Consider the following 20,654-nt stretch of genomic DNA (forward strand, 5'->3'; position numbering starts at 1 on the left):
CGAGATCCGCCGGTTTTGACACCGACATTGGTGCTTTCATTGAGAGTTCCACTGTGTTGTCCACAAAAGGTTTGATGGCCCCTTGATACGTCTTCGTCGTATCTATAATTTTTTATTGTTCCATGCCAATATTATACAACTTTCATATACTTTTGGCAACTTTTTATACTATTTTTGGGACTAACATATTGATCCAGTGCCCAGTGCCAGTTCCTGTTTGTTGCATGTTTTATGTTTCGCAGAAACCCCATATCAAACGGAGTCCAAATGGGATAAAATGGACGAAGAATATTTTTGGAATATTTTGGGAAATATTGGAGGAAGAATCAACGCAAGACGGTGCCCAAGTTGGCCACGAGGCAGGGGGGCGCCCCTGACCCTCGTGGGCCCCCCGTAAGGCGGTTGCTGCTATTATTTTTTCACAATAAAGCTAATTTTCGGAAGAAAAAAAATCTTGGCGAAGGTTTCAATCCAATCGGAGTTACGGATCTCCAGATATATAAGAAACGGCGAAAGGGCAGAATCCCAGAACGCAGAAACAGAGAGACATAGAGAGACAGATCCAATCTCGGAGGGGCTCTCGCCCCTCCCATGCCATGGAGGCCAAGGACCAGAGGGGAAACCCTTCTCCCATCTAGGGAGGAGGTCAAGGAAGAAGAATAAGGGGGCCCCTCTCCCCCTCTCTTCCGGTGGCGCCGGAACGCTGCCGTGGCCACCACCATCATCACCGCGATCTTCACCATCACCTCTGCCATCTACAGCGGTCCACTCTCCCGCAACCCGCTGTACCCTCTACTTGAACATGGTGATTTATGCTTCATATTATTATCCAATGATGTGTTGCCATCCTATGATGTCTGAGTAGATTTTCGTTGTCCTATCTGTGGTTGATGAATTGCTATGATTGATTTAATTTGCATGTGGTTATGTTGCTGTCCTTTGGTGCCCATCATATGAGCGCGCGCGTGGATCACACCATAGGGTTAGTTGTATGTTGATAGGACTATGTATTGGAGGGCAAGAGTGACAGAAGCTTCTACCTAGCATAGAAATTGATGCATACGGGATTGAAGGGGGACCAATATATCTTAATGCTATGGTTGGGTTTTACCTTAATGAACGTTAGTAGTTGCGGATGCTTGCTAATAGTTTCAATCATAAGTGCATAGAATTCCAAGTCAGGGATGACATGCTAGCAGTGGCCTCTCCCACATAAAACTTGCTATCGGTCTAATAAAGTAGTCAATTGCTTAGGGACAATTTCGCAACTCCTACCACCACTTTTCCACACTCGCTATACTAACTTTATTGCTTCTTTATCTAAACAGCCCCTAGTTTTTATTTACGTGCTCTTTATTATCTGCAAACCTATCCAACAACACCTACAAAGTACTTCTAGTTTCATACTTGTTTTAGGTAAAGCGAACGTCAAGCGTGCGTAGAGTTGTATCGGTGGTCGATAGAACTTGAGGGAATATTTGTTCTACCTTTAGCTCCTCGTTGGGTTCGACACTCTTACTTATCGAAAGAGGCTACAATTGATCCCCTATACTTGTGGGTTATCACCCCTTCAATCATCAACAATGATGCTGTCCAAGGAGAAACCTTCCTCCCCAGATAGATCTTCGTGCTCGACGGCTTCGCACTGCGGGCCAACTCATTTGGCCATCTGGAGCAGATCGATAGCTACGCCCCTGGCCATCAGGTCAGATTTGGAAGCTTGAACTACGTCACGGACATCCGTGGAGACTTGATCTTCGACGGATTTGAGACCGCGGCGACCGCTCCTTGTCGCCCCGGTGAACATGACTTAAAGCTGTCATCAGACCGCATCCAGGAAATAGCTTCCGTAACTACTCTGGCTCTAGATCCGGAGCAGACCGCGCCATCCGAGGACGGGAAGCTCAACCCCGCCACGGCGGTCACAGATTCCGCGGCGTTGGAGGCGCACATAGACTTAACCTCGCACGATATCTGTGTCACCGGAATTCCGGACTCGTCTTCGGCTATAAGTTCCGAACCATGTGCATGCGCGGACGCCGAGCTTGATAAGTTATCGATCTTCGAATTCAGCGCCGCAGACATCTTTCAGCACTCGCCCTTTGGCGATGTGCTAAACTCATTAAAAAACCTGTCCTTGGTAGGGGACTCACAGTCGAACTATGTCCGGTTTGAACTAGAGGCTGATGATGGGGGAGAACGTCGCTTCCCACTCGCCACCCACTTCATAGCCACTGTCGAGGACTTAACCGACATGCTTGATTATGGATCCGAAGACATCGACGGTATGGACGACGATGCCGATGAGGAGCAAAACCAAAACCCGCCATTTACTGGACGCTGGACGGCCACTTCTTTGTACGATGTGTACATGGTGGATACACCCAAAGCAACCAACGACGATGAGAAAGAAAATCCAGTTGAGAATAAACCTCCTGAGACACGGCACAAACGCCGGCGTCCTCGGCGCTGCTCTAAGTCACGTCGTTCCAAAGACAGCAATACTGGCACCAGAGAAAATAATACTCCGGACGATGCCAAAAACAGTGAAGACCCTGTTGAGGTAACATCCGAACAGGAGGAACAAGAAAACGGGCAGGTTAGCCCCGATGAACAAGCCATGCCCAACGACTCGGAGGACGGTAGTTATTGTCCGCTCTCCGAGGATGAGGAAAGCCTCGGCAACAAGGATTTCATCGTGCCTGAGGAACCTCTCGAGCAGGAGCGCTTCAAGCGCCAGCTAATAGCCACCGCAAGGAGCCTGAAAAAGAAGCAGCAGCAGCTTCAAGCTGACCAAGATCTGCTCGTCGACAGGTGGCCGATGTCCTGGCAGCCGAGGAATACAGCCTCAGACGCCCAGCCAAGAGTTACCCGAAGCGTAGATTGCTACCTCAGTTCGATGAAGAGGTGCCAGAGCCCATACCTCCCTCGCGTAATGCGGCCGATCGACCACTACGTGATCGGGACAGTGCGGCGGACCGACCACCACGCGGTCGGGATAGAGCGGCAGCTCAGGCCGAACAGTAGCCCGCCCCACCGCCACGTAAAAATAGAGACAAAATAGTTCGGGGTCATACATACGACCTTCGGCAGGACCTGGATAGTAGAGCAGGATATACCAGATCGATTTACGGATCGCGAGGACGTTCCTCGACACCCGATGATGGCTACCTATTCGAATGTGACAAACCTAGTCACGCCCGGGCCGACAACCGCTGACGGACTCCATCGGAGCTACGTCACGATGCGGCCAGATATAGAGGTGCCGCACACCCTCTTTGCTTCACTGATGAGGTAATGGATCATGAATTCCCCGAAGGGTTCAAACCCGTGAATATTGAATCATACGACAGGACAACTGATCCCGCGCTATGGATCGAGGACTTTATCCTCCACATCCACATGGCCCGCGGAGATGACCTCCACGCTATCAAATACCTCCCACTAAAGCTTAAAGGACCAGCTCGGCACTGGCTAAATAGCCTGCCTGAAAATTCTATCGGCAGCTGGGAGGACTTGGAAGAAGCCTTCCTCGACAACTTCCAAGGTACATATGTCCGGCCACCAGACGCCGATGACTTAAGGCACATAGTTCAACAACCTGGAGAGTCAGCCAGGAAATTCTGGACTAGGTTCCTAACAAAAAAGAACCAGATCGTCGACTGTCCGGATGCCGAAGCCCTAGCGGCCTTTAAATATAGTATCCGCGACGAATGGCTCGCCCGCCACCTCGGCCAAGAAAAGCCAAAATCTATGGCAGCCCTTACGGCACTCATGACCCGCTTTTGCGCGGGTGAGGATAGTTGGCTGGCTCGTAGTAAAAACACAGCCAGCGAGGCAGGCCCCTCCGAGGTCAAAAACAGCAATGGCAAGCTCCGACGTAACAGACACAAACACCGAAGCAATAGTGACAATACCGATGACACTACAGTCAACGCCGGATTCAGCGGCTCCAAGTCCAGCCAGCGGAAGAAACCGTATAAAAGAAACAATCAGGGACCATCCAGCCTGGACCGCATACTCGATCGGCCGTGCCAGATACATGGCACCCCAGACAAACCAGCCAATCATACCAACAGAGATTGTTGGGTTTTTAAACAGGCCGGCAAATTAAACGCCGAGAACAGGAAAAAGGGATCGCAAAGCGAGGATGATGACGAGGAGCCCCGCCAACCGAACACAGGGGGACAGAAGAAGTTTCCCCCTCAAGTCAAAACAGTGAACATGATATATGCTACACACATCCCCAAAAGGGAGCGCAAGCGCGCACTCAGGAACGTCTACGCGATATAGCCAGTCGCCCCAAAATACAATCCATGCTCGTCATTCCCGATTACCTTTGATCGTCGGGATCATCCGACTAGTATCCGTCACGGCGGTTCAGCCGCGCTAGTCCTCGTCCCAATCATTGATGGATTTCACCTGACGCGCGTCCTTATGGACGGAGGTAGTAGCCTCAATCTGCTCTATCAGGATACAGTGCGAAAAATGGGCATTAATCCATCACGGATCAAGCCCACAAAGACTACCTTCAAAGGAGTCATTCCAGGTGTAGAGGCCCGCTGCATGGGCTCAATCACACTAGAGGTGGTCTTCGGATCTCCGGACAATTTCTGAAGCGAGGAGTTAATCTTTGACGTCGTCCCCTTTCGCAGCGGCTATCACGCACTGCTCGTACGGACCGCATTCGCTCGATTCAACGCAGTGCCACACTATGCTTATCTCAAGCTCAAGATGCCCGGCCCACGTGGCATCATAACGGTCAATGGAAATACGGAACGCTCCCTCCGTACAGAAGAGCACACGGCCGCCTTAGCAGCAAAAGTACAGAGCGGCCTTCTCAAGCAGAACCTTAATTCGGCTGCCGAGCCCACGGACACCGTTAAGAGGGCCTGAACTACCCTGCAACAGGACAGCTCGGCTCATCAAGAGCTAGACTAGCAATTCGGCCTCTGTCTCAGTCCTGGTCAAGTGGTAGCATTCGCACCGCGCGTACATAACTACGCACTCAAAATTCCATGGGCATCGACGGAGGATAGCTAGCTTGTGATCTACAGTACGGCTCAACCGGCACCGGATACACACATACTTCCACTTTTATTTGTTTCCTTTTTAGGTTTCAATCCCGCAAGCCCATCCGATGGCCTGATCGCCGATCCTCTTGAAGGATAAACACACCAAGACGGCAAGAAGCACAGACGTATGGGGGATTTTCAAGGTGGTTTTGTTAGCGATCACTCTACCTATTTTTCAAGACCCACATGCAGCTCTCCCTTGGTTTTTGGCATGTTAAATAGCCTGTTGCTTATCGCATTACTTGTATCAATGCGCCTTGACGTATTAATCAAATTACAATGGAAGCAGTTCGCAGCCCGAGCTTTAGGGCCCCAGCCTATCACTGTTGCACCCTTTCTGTTTTCTTTTTTTTTTCTTTCTCTCTTTTTTCTCCTGTGGGTAACCTTATCAGGTAGCACCCGTACACTTTGGTACGATTCATATCTGCCAGGGGCTTCATAGCACCCCGCACTATGGCAACAAAAGTCTGAACACTTGTCATAGTATAGTTCGGCACCCCGAATTTAGCACTATATGCATTGGCTCCGAATCATGTCTTTGGTCAATAGTTGGGTTGCCCGGCTCCTGTGCTTGCTACCTTATGTTCCGCTATATCGGCTAAGGTAGTAAAGGGAGAACTACTGCGATTGTGCCTTGGTTCATCCAAAGGAGCACCTCAGTAGAGAAAGCCAAAAACTGACTGTCATGATGCGGCGAGAGCCGGTCAGCTCTTCGGAGGTTGTAAATCGTTAGAGATTTCTTCCGCATTACGCGAAGGATCGGTACTTCCCGATCAGGCGCTTATAGCACTCTAGTTCGGATACTAGGGGCTGCGCCAACATTTTTATTGTCAAACTCCTATGGCTAAGTGAGGGTGTTAAAGCCGCATAGTTTGATTGCCCGGTTCGTTGCGCTAAACAACTCCTTCAAGGACCATATAATTGGATCAAGAGTGTTTAGATTCCATCCCGAACACCCCCGTACTACCTACGTGGGGGCAGAAGCCGACGACTGGCCAACCCTCAGATTTCATACAACACGGCCGCACAGGAGGTAAAAAATCTTAACATAACAAACATTATATTACAAACCCACTTTGTTTTATCATACAAGGTAGAGGCAACTAGAATGCATTTATTCAAAGATAATGTTTTGCAAACACTGCGTCGCTACAATACGAGACCCCTCCAGGATGTCTCCAAAATACCGCTCGGGTGTGCGGTGCTCCTTGCCCTCGGGCGGCCCCTCGGTCACAATCTTGATGGCGTCCATCTTCGCCCACCAGACCTTGACGCGGGCGAAGGCCATACGCGCGCCCTCGATACAGACGGACCGCTTGACGGCGTCCAGCCGAGGACAGGCATCCACCAGCCGCTTCACGAGGCCGAAGTAACTGCTGGGTATAGCTTCGGGTGGCCACAGCCGGATTATTAAATCCTTCATGGCCAGTTCGGCCACCCTGTGCAGCTTGACTAGCTGTTTTAGCTGATCGCTGAAGGGCACCGGATGTTCTGGCGCAAGATATTGCGACCAGAACAGCTTCTCCGTGGAGCTCTCTTCTTCGGCTTGGAAGAACTCCGCGGCGTCGGACACACTACGTGGCAGATCAGCAAAAGCCCCTGGAGAACTCCGAATCCGGGTTAGTAAAAGATACTTCCTCTTCACATACTTGCTTTGCATACTAAATGCCTTACCCGTTGTGATCTTCCTGGCCTCCTGGATCTCCCGGAGGGCGCCCTGGGCCTCATTCCGGGCCGTCTCCGTGCTCTGACAAGCCTTGGCGAGTTCGGTCTCTTGAGCCGACGCATCGCGCTCCAAGTCTCGCACTTCCTCACCCCGTCCTGGAGCTCTTGTTGGACCTCGTTGACCCGGGCCTTGAGCTTCTTACGGGCGGCCTGCTCCTTGACAGCCTTCCCCTCGGCTTCGGCCAGGGCCTTTTTCAGGGCCTCGACCTCGGTCGCCGCTTCTATACATATCATGACACTTCAGTCAATGCATATCATTTTACTCTTTTTCGAATATATAACGGGCTATTACATACCTTGCTTCTCTTGGAGATGCCTCCTCACCTGGCCGAGCTCCTCCTCGGCCTGCTCCAGTCTTTGCTTCAGTCCGGAGACTTCGGCAGTATGCGAGGCCGCGGCCAGCAGCGACGCCTGCGTGTTCATTTCCGACATATTTAGTTAGTTTCCTGCAGTAAGGGATTGATCCCCTGTCCGGCTTTTCTTTCCGAACACCGGACAGTGTCTCAGGGGCTACTGTCTGTATTGGGATCTTCTCTTTTTGCATCGCTTACCTCAAAACCTATCAGCAGGCTACTGCAGGCTTCGGTTAGTCCGCTCTTGGCGGACTAAACCCTTTCAATTACCGTGCCCATAAGAACACGGTGCTCATCCACAATGGAAGCGCCTCGCAGCGCTTCCAGCAGATTATCCGGTGCCCCTGGTTGGGCAGGGGTCACCGGCGGAATAGGCATACCCCCTTCTTTCGAAGGAGGTTGCATGCCAGATTCTGGAGCCGTATCGGTCTCCGGAATCGAGTCCAGCTGAGGGCCGAACTGAATACAGCCCTCATCACCAGTCTCCATGGGGATTGGCTCCCCCTGGTGTCCGGCGACAGAGGCTTCACCTTCTGGCGCCTCCTGAGCCTCTCCCCGGCCTGGGAAGGTCCTTCGGGACAGCACCTCGGCGTTGTTCTTGGCCTTGGGAGAGTGAGCGGTCGGCGGTGACTCGCTGGCCATCGCCTTTGAATCCAACAAACCTCCTGACGAGGATCGCTAGGAGCTGTCGTGGGCCGGACTGCAATCGCATAATTGATCATGTCAATACAATGAAGAGGAGAGGCTAGATTTGTGGGTATGTATGAGTCTTAGCACTTACGATGCAGCCCGAGGCTTAGTGCGGGGGCGTCGCTCCGGACTACTGTCGACATCCCCCTTCTTGGACGTCTCCGCCTCCAGATTCGTGGAGGCCGCCCTCTTCTTCCTTCCCTCATTAGGGGGAGGGTTTTTCTCCTCCTCCTCCTCATAGTCGTTGTCCTCAGCAGTGGAGGACAGGGTCTCTTCATCTTCGGACGTCATGTCTGAAGTACCCTTGCGACGGGGGCCACCTTTGGCCCCCTTGGCCTTCTTCTTGGCCTTATTTTCCGGCGGCCGATAGGGCGCCGGAACCAGCATCTTCGCCAGGACCGGGATGACTGGCTCTTCGGGCAGCGGGGACGAACTCTGGATCCGCTCCGCTCTCTCCGTCCACACCTGAAAAAATACAGCAAAGATTAGGCATCCTCCTTGAACAGACAAGTAGAAGGTACGCCTTGAGGAAGGGAGGACTTACCGCATTGGGGATGGGTGTGATCGTGCCCACGGTCCGAATCTATGACCGGCGGCTTCTCGTTGCCCTTGAAGAGCAACTTCCAGGCGTCTTCATGAGTAGTTCCGAAGAGCCCTCCCAGGGTCTGGTGCTTCTCCGGATCAAATTCCCATAAAGGGAAGCTTCGGCTTTGGCAGGGGAGAATCCGGCGAACCAGCATCACCTGGATCACGTCGACGAGCTTGATGTTTTTATCCACCATACTCTGAATGCGCGTCTACAGCGCTATCAGCTCGTCTGATGCAGACCAGTTGGGGCCCTTCTCCGTCCAGGAGGTGAGCCGCATTGGGGTTCCGGCCTTGAATTCGGGAGCCGCCGCCCAAGTGGCGCCGCGTGGCTCTATGATGTAGAACCACTGCTTCTGCCACTCCTTGACAGTCTCCACAAAAGTGCCTGTGGGCCAAGTGACGTTGGGCATCTTGCTCACCATGGCGCCTCCGCACTCCGTGTGCTATCCATCCACCACCTTCGGCTTCACATTGAAGATCTTGAGCCATAGGCCGAAGTGGGGCTGGATGCGGAGGAAGGCCTCGCACACGACAATGAATGCCGAGATGTTGAGGAAGGAGTTCGGGGCTAGATCATGGAAATCTAGCCTGTAATAGTACATCAGACCGCGGACGAAAGGGTGAAGTGGAAACCCCAGTCCGCGGACAAAGTGAGGGAGGAAAACTACCCTCTCAGTAGGCTTCGGGTGGGGATGACTTGCCCCTTGGTGGGCAGACGGTGGGCGATTCCTTTCGCCAGATACCCGACCGCCCGAAGCTGGGTGATGTCCTTCTCCTTGACGAAGGAGACCATCCACTTGCCTTGGCCTCCGGATCCGGACATGATTGAGTGCTTCCTTGAGAAGGAGGAGATGGGAACTTGGGCGCTGGAGCTTGAGAATGGAAGGACAGAGAGGAAGAGAAGGCGTGGGTGAAGAAAGGGAATCCTTATCTCCTTATAAAGGCGGTGAATATTGAACGCCTCCCCACTCGCCTTAATACTCGCCTGCTCCCAAGGGATGTGTAAACAACACGGTTGGGTTACCCACGCCCGTATTGATGAGAATCCCCTAATAAGGGGACACGATCTCTGCTTAGACAAGACGTGCCAATGGCAACCGCGTCTCGAAACATGGAGCGGCAGACGAAAAACGGTTCGAAATTATGACCGGGCGGACGTGATGTCATGTTGCAAAAAGTTGTCAGCGGATTGAACTCGTGGAATATTATATTCTCTGCGGTTGTGTGTGGTGTGTGTGTTACAGGTCCGGACACGATCAATACGTCCAAAGACTATCTTGGAGTTCGAAAGGAGGAACCCGCCTTGCAATGCCGAAGACAAATCTGCGCGCCGGACACCTCGTCATTGAAGCCAGGTTCAGGGGCTAATGAGGGAGTCCTGGACTAAGGGGTCCTCGGGCGTCCGGCCTGTTAGCCATGGGCCGGACTGATGGGCTATGAAGATACAAAGACCGCAAACTTTACCCGTGTCCGGACGGGCCTCTCCTTGGCGTGGAAGGCAAGCTTGGTGATCAAATGTGTAGATTCCTTTCTTTGTAACCGACCTTGTGTAACCCTAGATCCCTCCGGTGTCTATATAAACCAGATGACTTAGTCCGGAGGGGAGAGATACTCATTACCATAGTCATACAGGCTAGACTTTTAGGGTTTAGCTATTACGATCTCGAGGTAGATCAACTCTTGTAATACTCATATTCATCCAGATCAATCAAGCAGGAAGTAGGGTATTACCTCCATAGAGAGGGCCCAAACCTGGGTAAACTGCGTGTCCCCTGTCTCCTGTTACCATCGACCTTGGACGCACAGTTCGGGACCCCCTACCCGAGATCCGCCGGTTTTGACACCGACACCCGTTGTATGTGAACGTAGAGCTTATCACACCCGATCATCACGTGGTGTCTCGGCACGACGAACTGTCGCAACGGTGCATACTCAGGGAGAACACTTATACCTTGAAATTTAGTGAGAGATCATCTTATAATGCTACCGCCGAACTAAGCAGAATAAGATGCATAAAGGATAAACATCACATGCAATTAAAATATGTGACATGATATGGCCATGATCATCTTGCGCCTTTGATCTAAATCTCCAAAGTACCGTCATGATCTCTATCGTCACCGGCATGACACCATGATCTCCATCATCTTGATCTCTATCAACGTGTCGTCGCATGGTCGTCTCGCCAACTATTACTCTTGCAACTATTGCTATCGCATAGCGATAAAGTAAAGCAATTATTTGGCGCTTGCATCTTATGCAATAAAGAGACAACCATAAGGCTTCTGCCAGTTGCCAATAACTTGAACAAAACATGATCATCTCATACAACAACTTATATCTCATCATGTCTTGACCATATCACATCACAACAAGCCCTACAAAAACAAGTTAGACGTCCTCTACTTTGTTGTTGCAAGTTTTACGTGGCTGCTACGGGCTTAGCAAGAACCGTTCTTACCTACGCATCAAAACCACAACGATTTTTCGTCAAGTATGTGATGTTTTAACCTTCAACAAGGACCGGGCCTAGCCACACTCGATTCAACTAAAGTTGGAGAAACTGACACCCGCCAGCCACGTGTGTGCGAAGCACGTCGGTAGAACCAGTCTCGCGTAAGTGTACGCGTAATGTTGGTCTGGGCCGCTTCATCCAACAATACCGCAGAATCAAAGTATGACATGCTGGTAAGCAGTATGACTATTATCGCCCACAACTCACTTGTGTTCTACTCGTGCATATAACATCTACGCATAAACCTGGCTCGGATGCCACTGTTGGGGAACGTAGTAATTTCAAAAAAAATCCTACGCACACGCAAGATCATGGTGATGCATAGCAACGAGAGAGGAGAGTGTTGTCCACGTACCCTCGTAGACCAAAAGCGGAAGCGTTATGACAACGCGGTTGATGCAGTCGTACGTCTTCACGATCGACCGATCCTAGTACCGAACGTACGGCACCTCCGCGATCTACACACGTTCAGCTGGTGATGTCCCACGAACTCACGATCCAGTAGAGTGTCGAGGGAGAGCTTTGTCAGCACGACGGCGTGATGATGGTGATGATGAAGCTACCAGCGCAGGGCTTCGCCTAAGCACTACAACGATATGACCGAGGTGGATTATGGTGGAGGGGGCACCGCACACGGCTAAGAGATCAATGATCAACTTGTGTGTCTATGGGGTGCCCCCCTCCCCCGTATATAAAGGAGTGGAGGAGGGGGAGGAGGCCGGCCTCCTAGGCGCGCCCCAAGGGGAGTCCTACTCCCACCGGGAGTAGGATTCCCCCCGCCCCTTCCCTAGTTGGATTAGGAGAGAAGGAAGGGGGAGGAAGAAGGAAGGAAAGGGGGGCCGGCCCCCCTCCCAATTTGGATTGGGCTTGGGGGGGCGCGCCCCCTCCTTTTCTCCCTTCTCCTCTATCCCACTAAGGCCCATATACCTCCCGGGGGGTTCGGGTAACCTCCCGGTGCACCGGTATATGCCCGATCTCACCCGGAACCATTCCGATGTCCAAATATAGTCGTCCAATATATCGATCTTTATGTCTCGACCATTTCGAGACTCCTCGTCATGTCCGTGATCATATCCGGGACTCCGAACTACCTCCGGTACATCAAAACACATAAACCCATAATATTGATCGTCACCGAACGTTAAGCGTGCGGACCCTACGGGTTCGAGAACTATGTAGACATGACCGAGACACGTCTCCGGTCAATAACCAATAGCGGAACCTGGATGCTCATATTGGCTCCTACATATTCTATGAAGATCTTTATCGGTCAAACCGCATAACAACATACGTTGTTCCCTTTGTCATCGGTGTGTTACTTGCCCAAGATTCGATCGTCGGTATCTCAATACCTAGTTCAATCTCGTTACAAGCAAGTCTCTTTACTCGTTCCGTAATGCATCGTCCCGCAACTAACTCATTATTAACATTGCTTGCAAGGCTTATATCGATGTGCATTATCGAGAGGGCGCGGAGATACCTCTCCGACAATCGGAGTGACAAATCCTAATCTTGATCCATGCCAACTCAACAAGTACCATCGGAGACACCTGTAGAGCACCTTTATAATCACCCAGTTACGTTGTGACGTTTGATAGCACACAACGTGTTCCTACGGTATTCGGGAGTTGCATAATCTCATAGTCATAGGAACATGTATAAGTCATGAAGAAAGCAATAGCAATATACTAAACGATCAAATGCTAAGCTAACAGAATGGGTCAAGTCAATCACATCATTCTCTAATGATGTGATCCCACTTATCAAATGACAACTCTTTGTCCATGGCTAGGAAACTTAACCATCTTTGATTAACGAGCTAGTCAAGTAGAGGCATACTAGTGACACTCTGTTTGTCTATGTATTCACACATGTACTAAGTTTCCGGTTAATACAATTCTAGCATGTATAATAAACATTTATCAGGATATAAGGAAATATAAATAACAACTTTATTATTGCCTCTAGGGCATATTTCCTTCATGTAAGTCATGGTTATTTCATACCGGATCGGTTGCTCACATTTGCAACACGATGCAGGGGCTGCAGAAAGTTCGCAAGCTGGAAATGAATGAAGTTGTGATGTGTGTCAAGAATAATGTTGAGATCGCTGCTTAAGCCGTCAGAGTCATGTCATTAAGTTTAGATTCAGGATTTATCTTAGAACTTAGTAATTTTATTTCATTCCAAAGTTCTGTAAGAAGATTATCACTGAATCGTGTTTAATAAACGATGGTTATTCTTATAAGTCTGAGAACAATGGTTGTTCAATTATTATAAGAATATGTTCTATGAATTTGCACCTACTCTCGGTGGTTTATTCATTTTGGATCTTGAATGTGAAAAAGATATCTATAACACTAATGCTAAACATCTTAAGAAAACTGATACCACTTACATGTGGCACTTTCGTCTTGGTCACATTGGAAAGATACGTACACAAAAGCATCATCAAGATGGAGTGTTGACGTCTTTTGATTTTGAATCATTTGATACATGCGAGGCTTGTCTGATGGGTAAATATGACTAAGACGTTGTTCACGGGTTATCCTGAACGGGCAGGTGAATTATTGGAGATGATACATAGTGATGTATGTGGTCCGATGAGCACACTGGCGCACTGTGGATACTTATACTTCGTAACCTTCACTGATAATTTGAGTAGATATGATTATATTTAGACATTTGAAAAGTTCAAAGAATTTCATAACGAAGTAGAGAATCATCATGGCAAGAAGATAAAGTTTCTACGATTGAAGAAGAATATCTAAGTCATGAGTTTAGCAAACATTGAATTGTTTCACTACTTACTTCTCCCGGAGCTCCACAGAAAAATGTAGTATCTGAGAGGCATAACCTAACCTTGTTAGACATGGTAAGGTCAATGGTGTCACTTACCGATCTGCCTTTATCATTTTGGGGGTATGCATTTGAAACGGCAGCTGCTACTTGTGATAGTGTTGGGCTTTCCCCAAAGAGGAATTGATGAAATACTATAGTAGCAGATAGTATTTTCCTCAGTTAAGAACCAAGGTTATCGAACCAATAGGAGACTCCACTCACACAAGATAAATGGTACCTGCACACACAAACAAATGCTTGCACCCAACGACGGCATGAGGGTTGTCAATCCCGTTGTTCTCGCCAATTGCAAGGACTAAATCTGGTAGTGGTAGATAAATAATAAAAAGAAAAAATACAAGTAAATAAATCATAGCAAGTATTTTTTTTATGGTATTAGTAAATATAAAGTGCATGCACCCGAGGGCCATAGCGTTCACTAGAGGCATCTCTCCCATGAGCATAGTAATGGTGGGTAGACAAATTACTGTTGGGCAATTAATAAAATAGCGCATAGTTATGATGATTCTTCATGACATGATCAATATATATGCATAACGTCCGAGACAAGTAAACCGAAATCTGCCAGCATCTACTACTATTACTCCACCCCTCGACTGCTATCCAGCATGCATGTTAAGGTATTAAGTTCATAACAAGCGGAGTAATGATGACATAATGTACACAAAGTAAGATCAAATAATATGTTTGAGCCCCATCGTTTTACCCTTAGTAGCAACAATACAAATATGTGTCTTGCAACTCCTCTTGTCACGGAGTAAGGACGTTGCAAGATTGAACCTACTATCAAGCACCTCTCCCATTGAAGATAAATCAATCTAATTGGCCAAAAGAGATAGATAGATCAGAGAGAAATACAAGACTATAAAATCACACATATATAAATCTCAGAAAAGACTCAAATACTTCAATGAATAATCTGATCATAAACCCATAATTCATCGGATCCCAACAAACACTCCGCAAAAGGTAAACCCAATATGTCTTCGAAGAGATCATTATACTAGAGAGAGAGAGAGAGAGAGAGATCTAGCTACTGCAATGGACTCGTATGTCCTGTGGGACTACTCACACATCATCCAGGAGGCAGCAAGGATGATGAATATGGCCTCCGTGATGGATTCCCCTCTGGCAGAGTACCGACGAAGGCCTCCGGATGGGATCACGAAAGAATAGAGACTTCCGGCAGCGATAAAATTGTTTTGGGTCTCGCTTTGGGTGTTTCTGGATTTTAGGGGATTTATAACACTGGAAATAGGTCAAACAGAGCCACGTGGGGCCCATAAGCTCATAGGGGGCGCGATCCCTGAGCTTCTGCCTCTCTTGATCATCGTCTGATACTCCCTCAAAGCTTCTAGGGTCTCTTCTGGTCCAGAAAAAATCACTGTAAAATTTTATCGTGTTTGGACTTCATTTGGTACGGCTTTTCTGCGAAACAAAGAGATAGACACAAAGCAGAAACTGACACTGGGCACTAAGTTAATAGGTTAGTCCACAAAAATAATCTAAAATGGCATATAAAGCATACAAGATTGATAATATAATAGCATAAAACAATCAAAAATTATAAATACGTTGGAGACGTATCAGCATCCCCAAGCTTAATTCTTGCTCGTTCATACGTTGAAGACGGATGAACGGAAAGAAGAGAAGACGACGAGGTGGAACGGGCTCAAGTTCATGGAGGGTGAGAAGTGGAGAGAAAATGTGGTGGACCAACCGAGAAAGGTGCAAGCGTACAAGTACATGATTGCACTCGAGAAGCAGAGGCTTGCAAAAGAAAAGAATGTCAAAGAGTGTGCTATCATGTTCATTGATCCGACCTCGATGGATGACATAACGAGCAAATATTGGGAGCACACTCGTGGTGAGATTTTCGCCCAATCGATGTTCGGTCCAGGCCTTGGTCATGGTGGTGGCGATGGCGGTGGTTGTGGTTATGGTGGTGGTGGTGGTAGTGTCGAACGTGGTGATGGTGGTGACGATGGTGGCGGCTGCGATAATGGTTATGGTGATAGTGAGAATGGAAGTGCTTGAGATCTTGTAGTATGACTTGATAGGGATCGGTCCACGATATAAGACATGTTATGTGGTGTGTGCGGGCGTGCGTGCGTGCGTGCGTGTGTTTTAAAGGAGGATTACCTCCGGCCTCTGCATCAGTCGATGCATGCAGCCATAAATGTGTGTGGGTGGGTGGGTGGGTGGGTGCGTGTGTGCGTGCGTGCGTGTGTGTGTGTTTGGATCAACTTGATCAATTTGGTGGCTTGATGAAGTATGTGTATTTGTAATCAAAATGTTGCATATGGTGCATTTGAATCATTCAAATGATTGTTGAAATGCTATGCATGAGAACAGAGCAAAGCTCGAGTGGCTAAAAGCGTGTGTCCACGCGTCGCCCACCTGGGTTCGAAACTTAAGATCGCCCATGGAACGTGGCTCTCATTTCTTCTTAAATGCCAATTCAGGATTTTAGAGCATCTCCAACAGCGGCGTCAAAACACGCGCGCGCGGTAAACTTTCAGTTTAACACGTGCGGGACGTTTTGATGCACTTCAGCGGCGGCTGGAAACTAGCGCGCGGGGGAAAAGGCGGCAGCTCGCGCGCTAGATTTGGCGCACCGCTTCGAGCATGCCTATAAATTGCGGCGCTCGTCACGCGGCCTCCACACTGCCACGCGCGCTCTCCCCGCTCACTCTGTCGCTTACTCACCGCTTCCTCGCCCCCGCCACCACCGCGCCACCATGCCGCCGCGCCGCCGGGGATCGTCTGGCTACCGCGGCGTCCGCGAGCGCCCCGGCGGCACCTACTATGCCGAGATCCGGTCCGGCGACGTCCGGCTCGGCCTCGGCACGTTCGGGACCGCGCACGAGGCCGCCCGCGCGTACGACGCGGCGGCGTGGCGCCTAGAGAGGCCGCCGGCCCAGATGAACTTCCGCGACGTCTTCACGCGCGAGCAGGCGCAGTCCGTCGACCCTCCGCCTCGTCTTATCACGGACCAGGACCGTGCGGAGCACCGTCGGCAGCAGCGTCGCCTCCTGATCGCCGAGGAGGACGAGCGAGCCATGGCGGCGTGGCGCCGGCGCCACCCGAAGGACGTCGTGGCGGAACGCGCCTTCTGGGTGGAAAGGATGGCAGAGCGCCGCACGGAGCGGTTGGACAGGCGTCGGCTGAAGGCCCTGGCGATATCGCAGTGCGATATCATTGAAGCAGGTGGGGTGTCGATCTTTGGGGATAATGATCCTCGTTGAGAGGACATATGGATCGATACCTCGGACAACACCAGTCCGGATGAGGACGAGGATGACTTGGAGTAGGTTGTAGTTGCACTGTAGTATGTAGTTGCACGGTAGTTTTCAATGTAGTTGTACCGTAGTTTTATCTATCTATGTATCGTTTATCTATCTATGCTATGAACTATATAAAATATCTATATATCGTTTTTATATGAATTTTTATATGTATCGTTTTTTATATAAAAAAATATGTATGCAATGTTCGTGCGATAGCGCGCGCTGCATTTTAGCGCGCCTGCTGGAGCTACGCGTGTGCGCTAAATTTTAGCGCGGCTGTTGGAGCCAGCGCTGCCTGCCACGTTTTTTCAGACGATGGGCGCGCTGCAAAGTACTTTTTAGCGCGCCGCGCATTGGGCGGCCGTTGGAGATGCTCTTAGTATCGTGGAGTACTTTGCAATTGTTTGAAATGTATTATGTGACAAAGGATGGAAGATCATGTCAGTGCACTACTTATCCTCCCAGGAGTGCAAGAGAAGGTTTGCGGGCTACATTACATATGTGATGATCGTGTCATCTGATCTTGATGCTCGTTCGCAACAGTATGAGCTGTTCCCTTTAAATAGTCCTCTGAATTCTGATACTCTGATCCCCGGTTGCCGTAACACACCCAACCGGCTATATAGCTCTGCCTTCCATACAAGATACTACCACTAGTAACAAAGACCACACATTCACGCCACGATTCCCCGGTAGAGAAAAAACCCGCAAAAACACTCTCCTGCAAACTGAAATGGTAGGCGAAGCGAAATCAAAAGAGATACTTGGAGACGTAGTACTTGGTGGTAGAACCAGCCCTGGGGTTATCTGAGCCAGTCTTGGGGTTGGGGCCGACGATCTTGGGAACGGAGCTGGCCTTAGGTTTGGCGGCGGTGGCGGTGTTCCTGTCCCCCAGCCAGTGCTGCATGTGCACCCCGATGGCGTCCAGGTACATGGCGCTCCGGCCGTGGAAGCCGACCACCTTCCCCTGCGTCGTGGCGGAGGTGAAGTAGGTCCCGACCTCGTCGCCGAACGGCCCGTACTTGCCCCGGCTGCTGACGACGGTGATCGACCTCAGTACCCTGGGCCCTTCCCCGACGCAGGTGTTGTAGTAGCCGTATATGCAGATCAGCACCTCGTGCGGGTAGTCCAGCTTGATCTGCACATGCATTCGATCAAATGAATGATGATTAGCAAGGCGTAATCTGCAAAAGAGATGGCTAATTGGGGCTCTGCTCTGGTCTGCTGTGCTCACCCTGTGTGTGATCTGACCACCGTTGCCATGCCTGGTAGACCAGACGGACTGCCCGCTCCGGTCATACTCGATCTGTATGGACCCAATGAAGTCGTCTCTGGTCACGTAGATCTGCTTGATGCCCGTGTAGACGCCGTCGTCCCACGGCTTACCCCCCTCCCCTCCCCACGGCCCGGGCCCTATCGGTATCGGTTCTTTCACCACACCGTAGGTAACCTGCAAGATGAACCCTCCACAATCTCAGACACATTCTTACCTCAGTAGTAGTAATACCAAACAGTGAATTTCCTCGAGAAATCGATTTGACTTTACCTCGTCCCCGATCTCCCTCATGGGCAGTGCAAGCATGTCGCCCAACGGGGTCGTGCCGGCGGATTTCTCCGACAGCACCTTGCCTTCCAGGACATGAACCCCGATGCTGTCGACGTACCACGCTCCCCTGCCGTGGAACCCCACGATCCTCCCTTCCGTCAGGCAGCTGGAGAAGAAGGTGCCGGTCTCGTCCCCGAACGGCCCGTGGCTCTTCTTCGTGGTGTGGAAGGTGATGGACTTGATCGCCGTCGGGCCCATGATCATCGTCGGCCCGAAGTACCCGGTGACGTGGGTCAGGATCTCCGTCGGGAAGTCGAATATGATCTGCCCATACAAAGTTCCCATTTCACAAAGGTCTGAAACTCATCCATGCTCTGAAACTCTGAAGAGGAAATTGTGTTTACCTTTTCCGGTCTAGCCGCCCCGCTGGAGCCGCGCTTGTCGCCCCAGATCGCCTGCCCGTTCCGGTCGTAGAGGACCTTCATGGAGGATATCCCCAGCCCCCGCGTTATGTTGATCTGCCGGACGCCGGTGAATATGCCGTCGTCGAATATGGTGCCGCCGGTGCCGCCCCACGGGCCGAACCTCACCGGAGTGCTTATGGTCATGGTCCCGTTGTCCGAGATGAAGCTAGGGAACGACACCATCTGTGGAGCAAGATGTTACAAGAAATGTATGTTAAATAACTTGATTGCAGATATCACTTATACAGTACAGACTGCAATACTGTATAAGGCTTTAGTTTGCCTGGATCACCTTGTTCGAGAGGGTTGCAATGCGTGATGAATTAGGATTCTGCTCCTTTGCAGGAACCATTTCATACCCAGCATTGCCATCCGCGTACTTATGCCCGTTTCTGTCGACGGACCTCGTTATGCTTCGGAGCGCCGACGGAGCGCTGGAAGGATTTGGATCCTTCCCGCTCAAGCTTGCAAGGCTCTGTGGAACAGGAAAAGTAAGAAAGGGCTTGTCCAAAACACACAAAACAATTCTGAAACAGTTCTGTTGTCCAAAATATACAAAACAATTCTCAAACAGTTATATTCTACCTAGAAATTTATGATGTTCAGAATTTTTTTTCTTGCAGATACTAGTTCATACTCCTACTCATGAAGTGATTTTGATGTCATGAACTAGAATCAAGGAAACTGTTCAAATCTTAGTGAAGCGATCGAATGCTACCTAGTTAACATGCCAATTTCGGTCATGAACAAGTGCAAGATTAATGCTACCGCGGTATTCTGAATCGGCATCCCTGAAGAACACAAGCATGCTACTGACTACTTGGTAGTTTTGCCTTTCCAACCAAACACAAGTGCAACTCCTCTTGGCAGACAAAATAGGGAGGCAAACATGTACAAGCTTACCATGTTCCGCTGTCCAAACAAAGCCCAGAAGCGCCTTGAAGGTAGAGAGCTTTAGACGGCGACGCCGAAACAGGGGAACCCCTGCTGCAGTGCTGCTAGCGATCAGCTTGGTAGTCTGACAGGAAGGAGAGGCGTATCTACCTATTTATAATACACAAGACTGATGCAGAGGATGTCAAATGGAGTACACCACGATGCTCAGAGACAGCGCCGTTCACGAGTGAGGAGAGGACACCCAGACACGGCGCTGCTAACGGCTCAAGACGCCCGGCCCGGGATCGAGCTAGAAGAGGGCGGGCAGAACTGGATTCGCTGACCATTGCGATCGCCGATTACCAATATTATTCCGATCACGAGGAGACGAAAGGGGAACGATTTCTTGGATTGACACCAGCTGTGATTCCTCGAATTCACGGTGGGAAACTAAAGAGGCCGCCACTCCTGCTGCCCCCCCTCTTTATTTCGATTCTTCACAGAATGTTTCGCCGCTTTCTTTCACCTCGCCACTATGCTCGGTGGCGTGCGTCACGCTGATGCAGAGGCCGGGGCTTTCCCCTTTTTAGAGAAAAAAAACCTCGTCACTACATGTCAGACGTTCGACAACATCACTCGCTCGGACAACATGGTGGCCACCGTACGAGCT

General features: G+C 50.1%; 1 protein-coding gene across 1 annotated transcript; it reads right to left on the reverse strand.

The window, feature by feature from the left end:
* Window positions 1–17,472: 17,472 nt before the first annotated feature.
* Window positions 17,473–20,269, reverse strand: LOC123074827 (jacalin-related lectin 3). Its single transcript, XM_044497566.1, has 6 exons — window positions 20,012–20,269; window positions 19,401–19,583; window positions 19,049–19,291; window positions 18,645–18,968; window positions 18,333–18,548; window positions 17,473–18,236 (listed from the first exon to the last, which is right to left on the reverse strand). Exons 1-6 carry the CDS (start codon window positions 20,012–20,014, stop codon window positions 17,850–17,852), a joined length of 1,356 nt encoding a protein of 451 aa, XP_044353501.1. The 5' UTR covers window positions 20,015–20,269; the 3' UTR covers window positions 17,473–17,849.
* Between the last annotated feature and the right edge of the window lie 385 nt (window positions 20,270–20,654).

This window comes from Triticum aestivum, chromosome 3D (assembly GCF_018294505.1).
Source record: "Triticum aestivum cultivar Chinese Spring chromosome 3D, IWGSC CS RefSeq v2.1, whole genome shotgun sequence".
NCBI classification, from domain to species: domain Eukaryota; kingdom Viridiplantae; phylum Streptophyta; class Magnoliopsida; order Poales; family Poaceae; genus Triticum; species Triticum aestivum.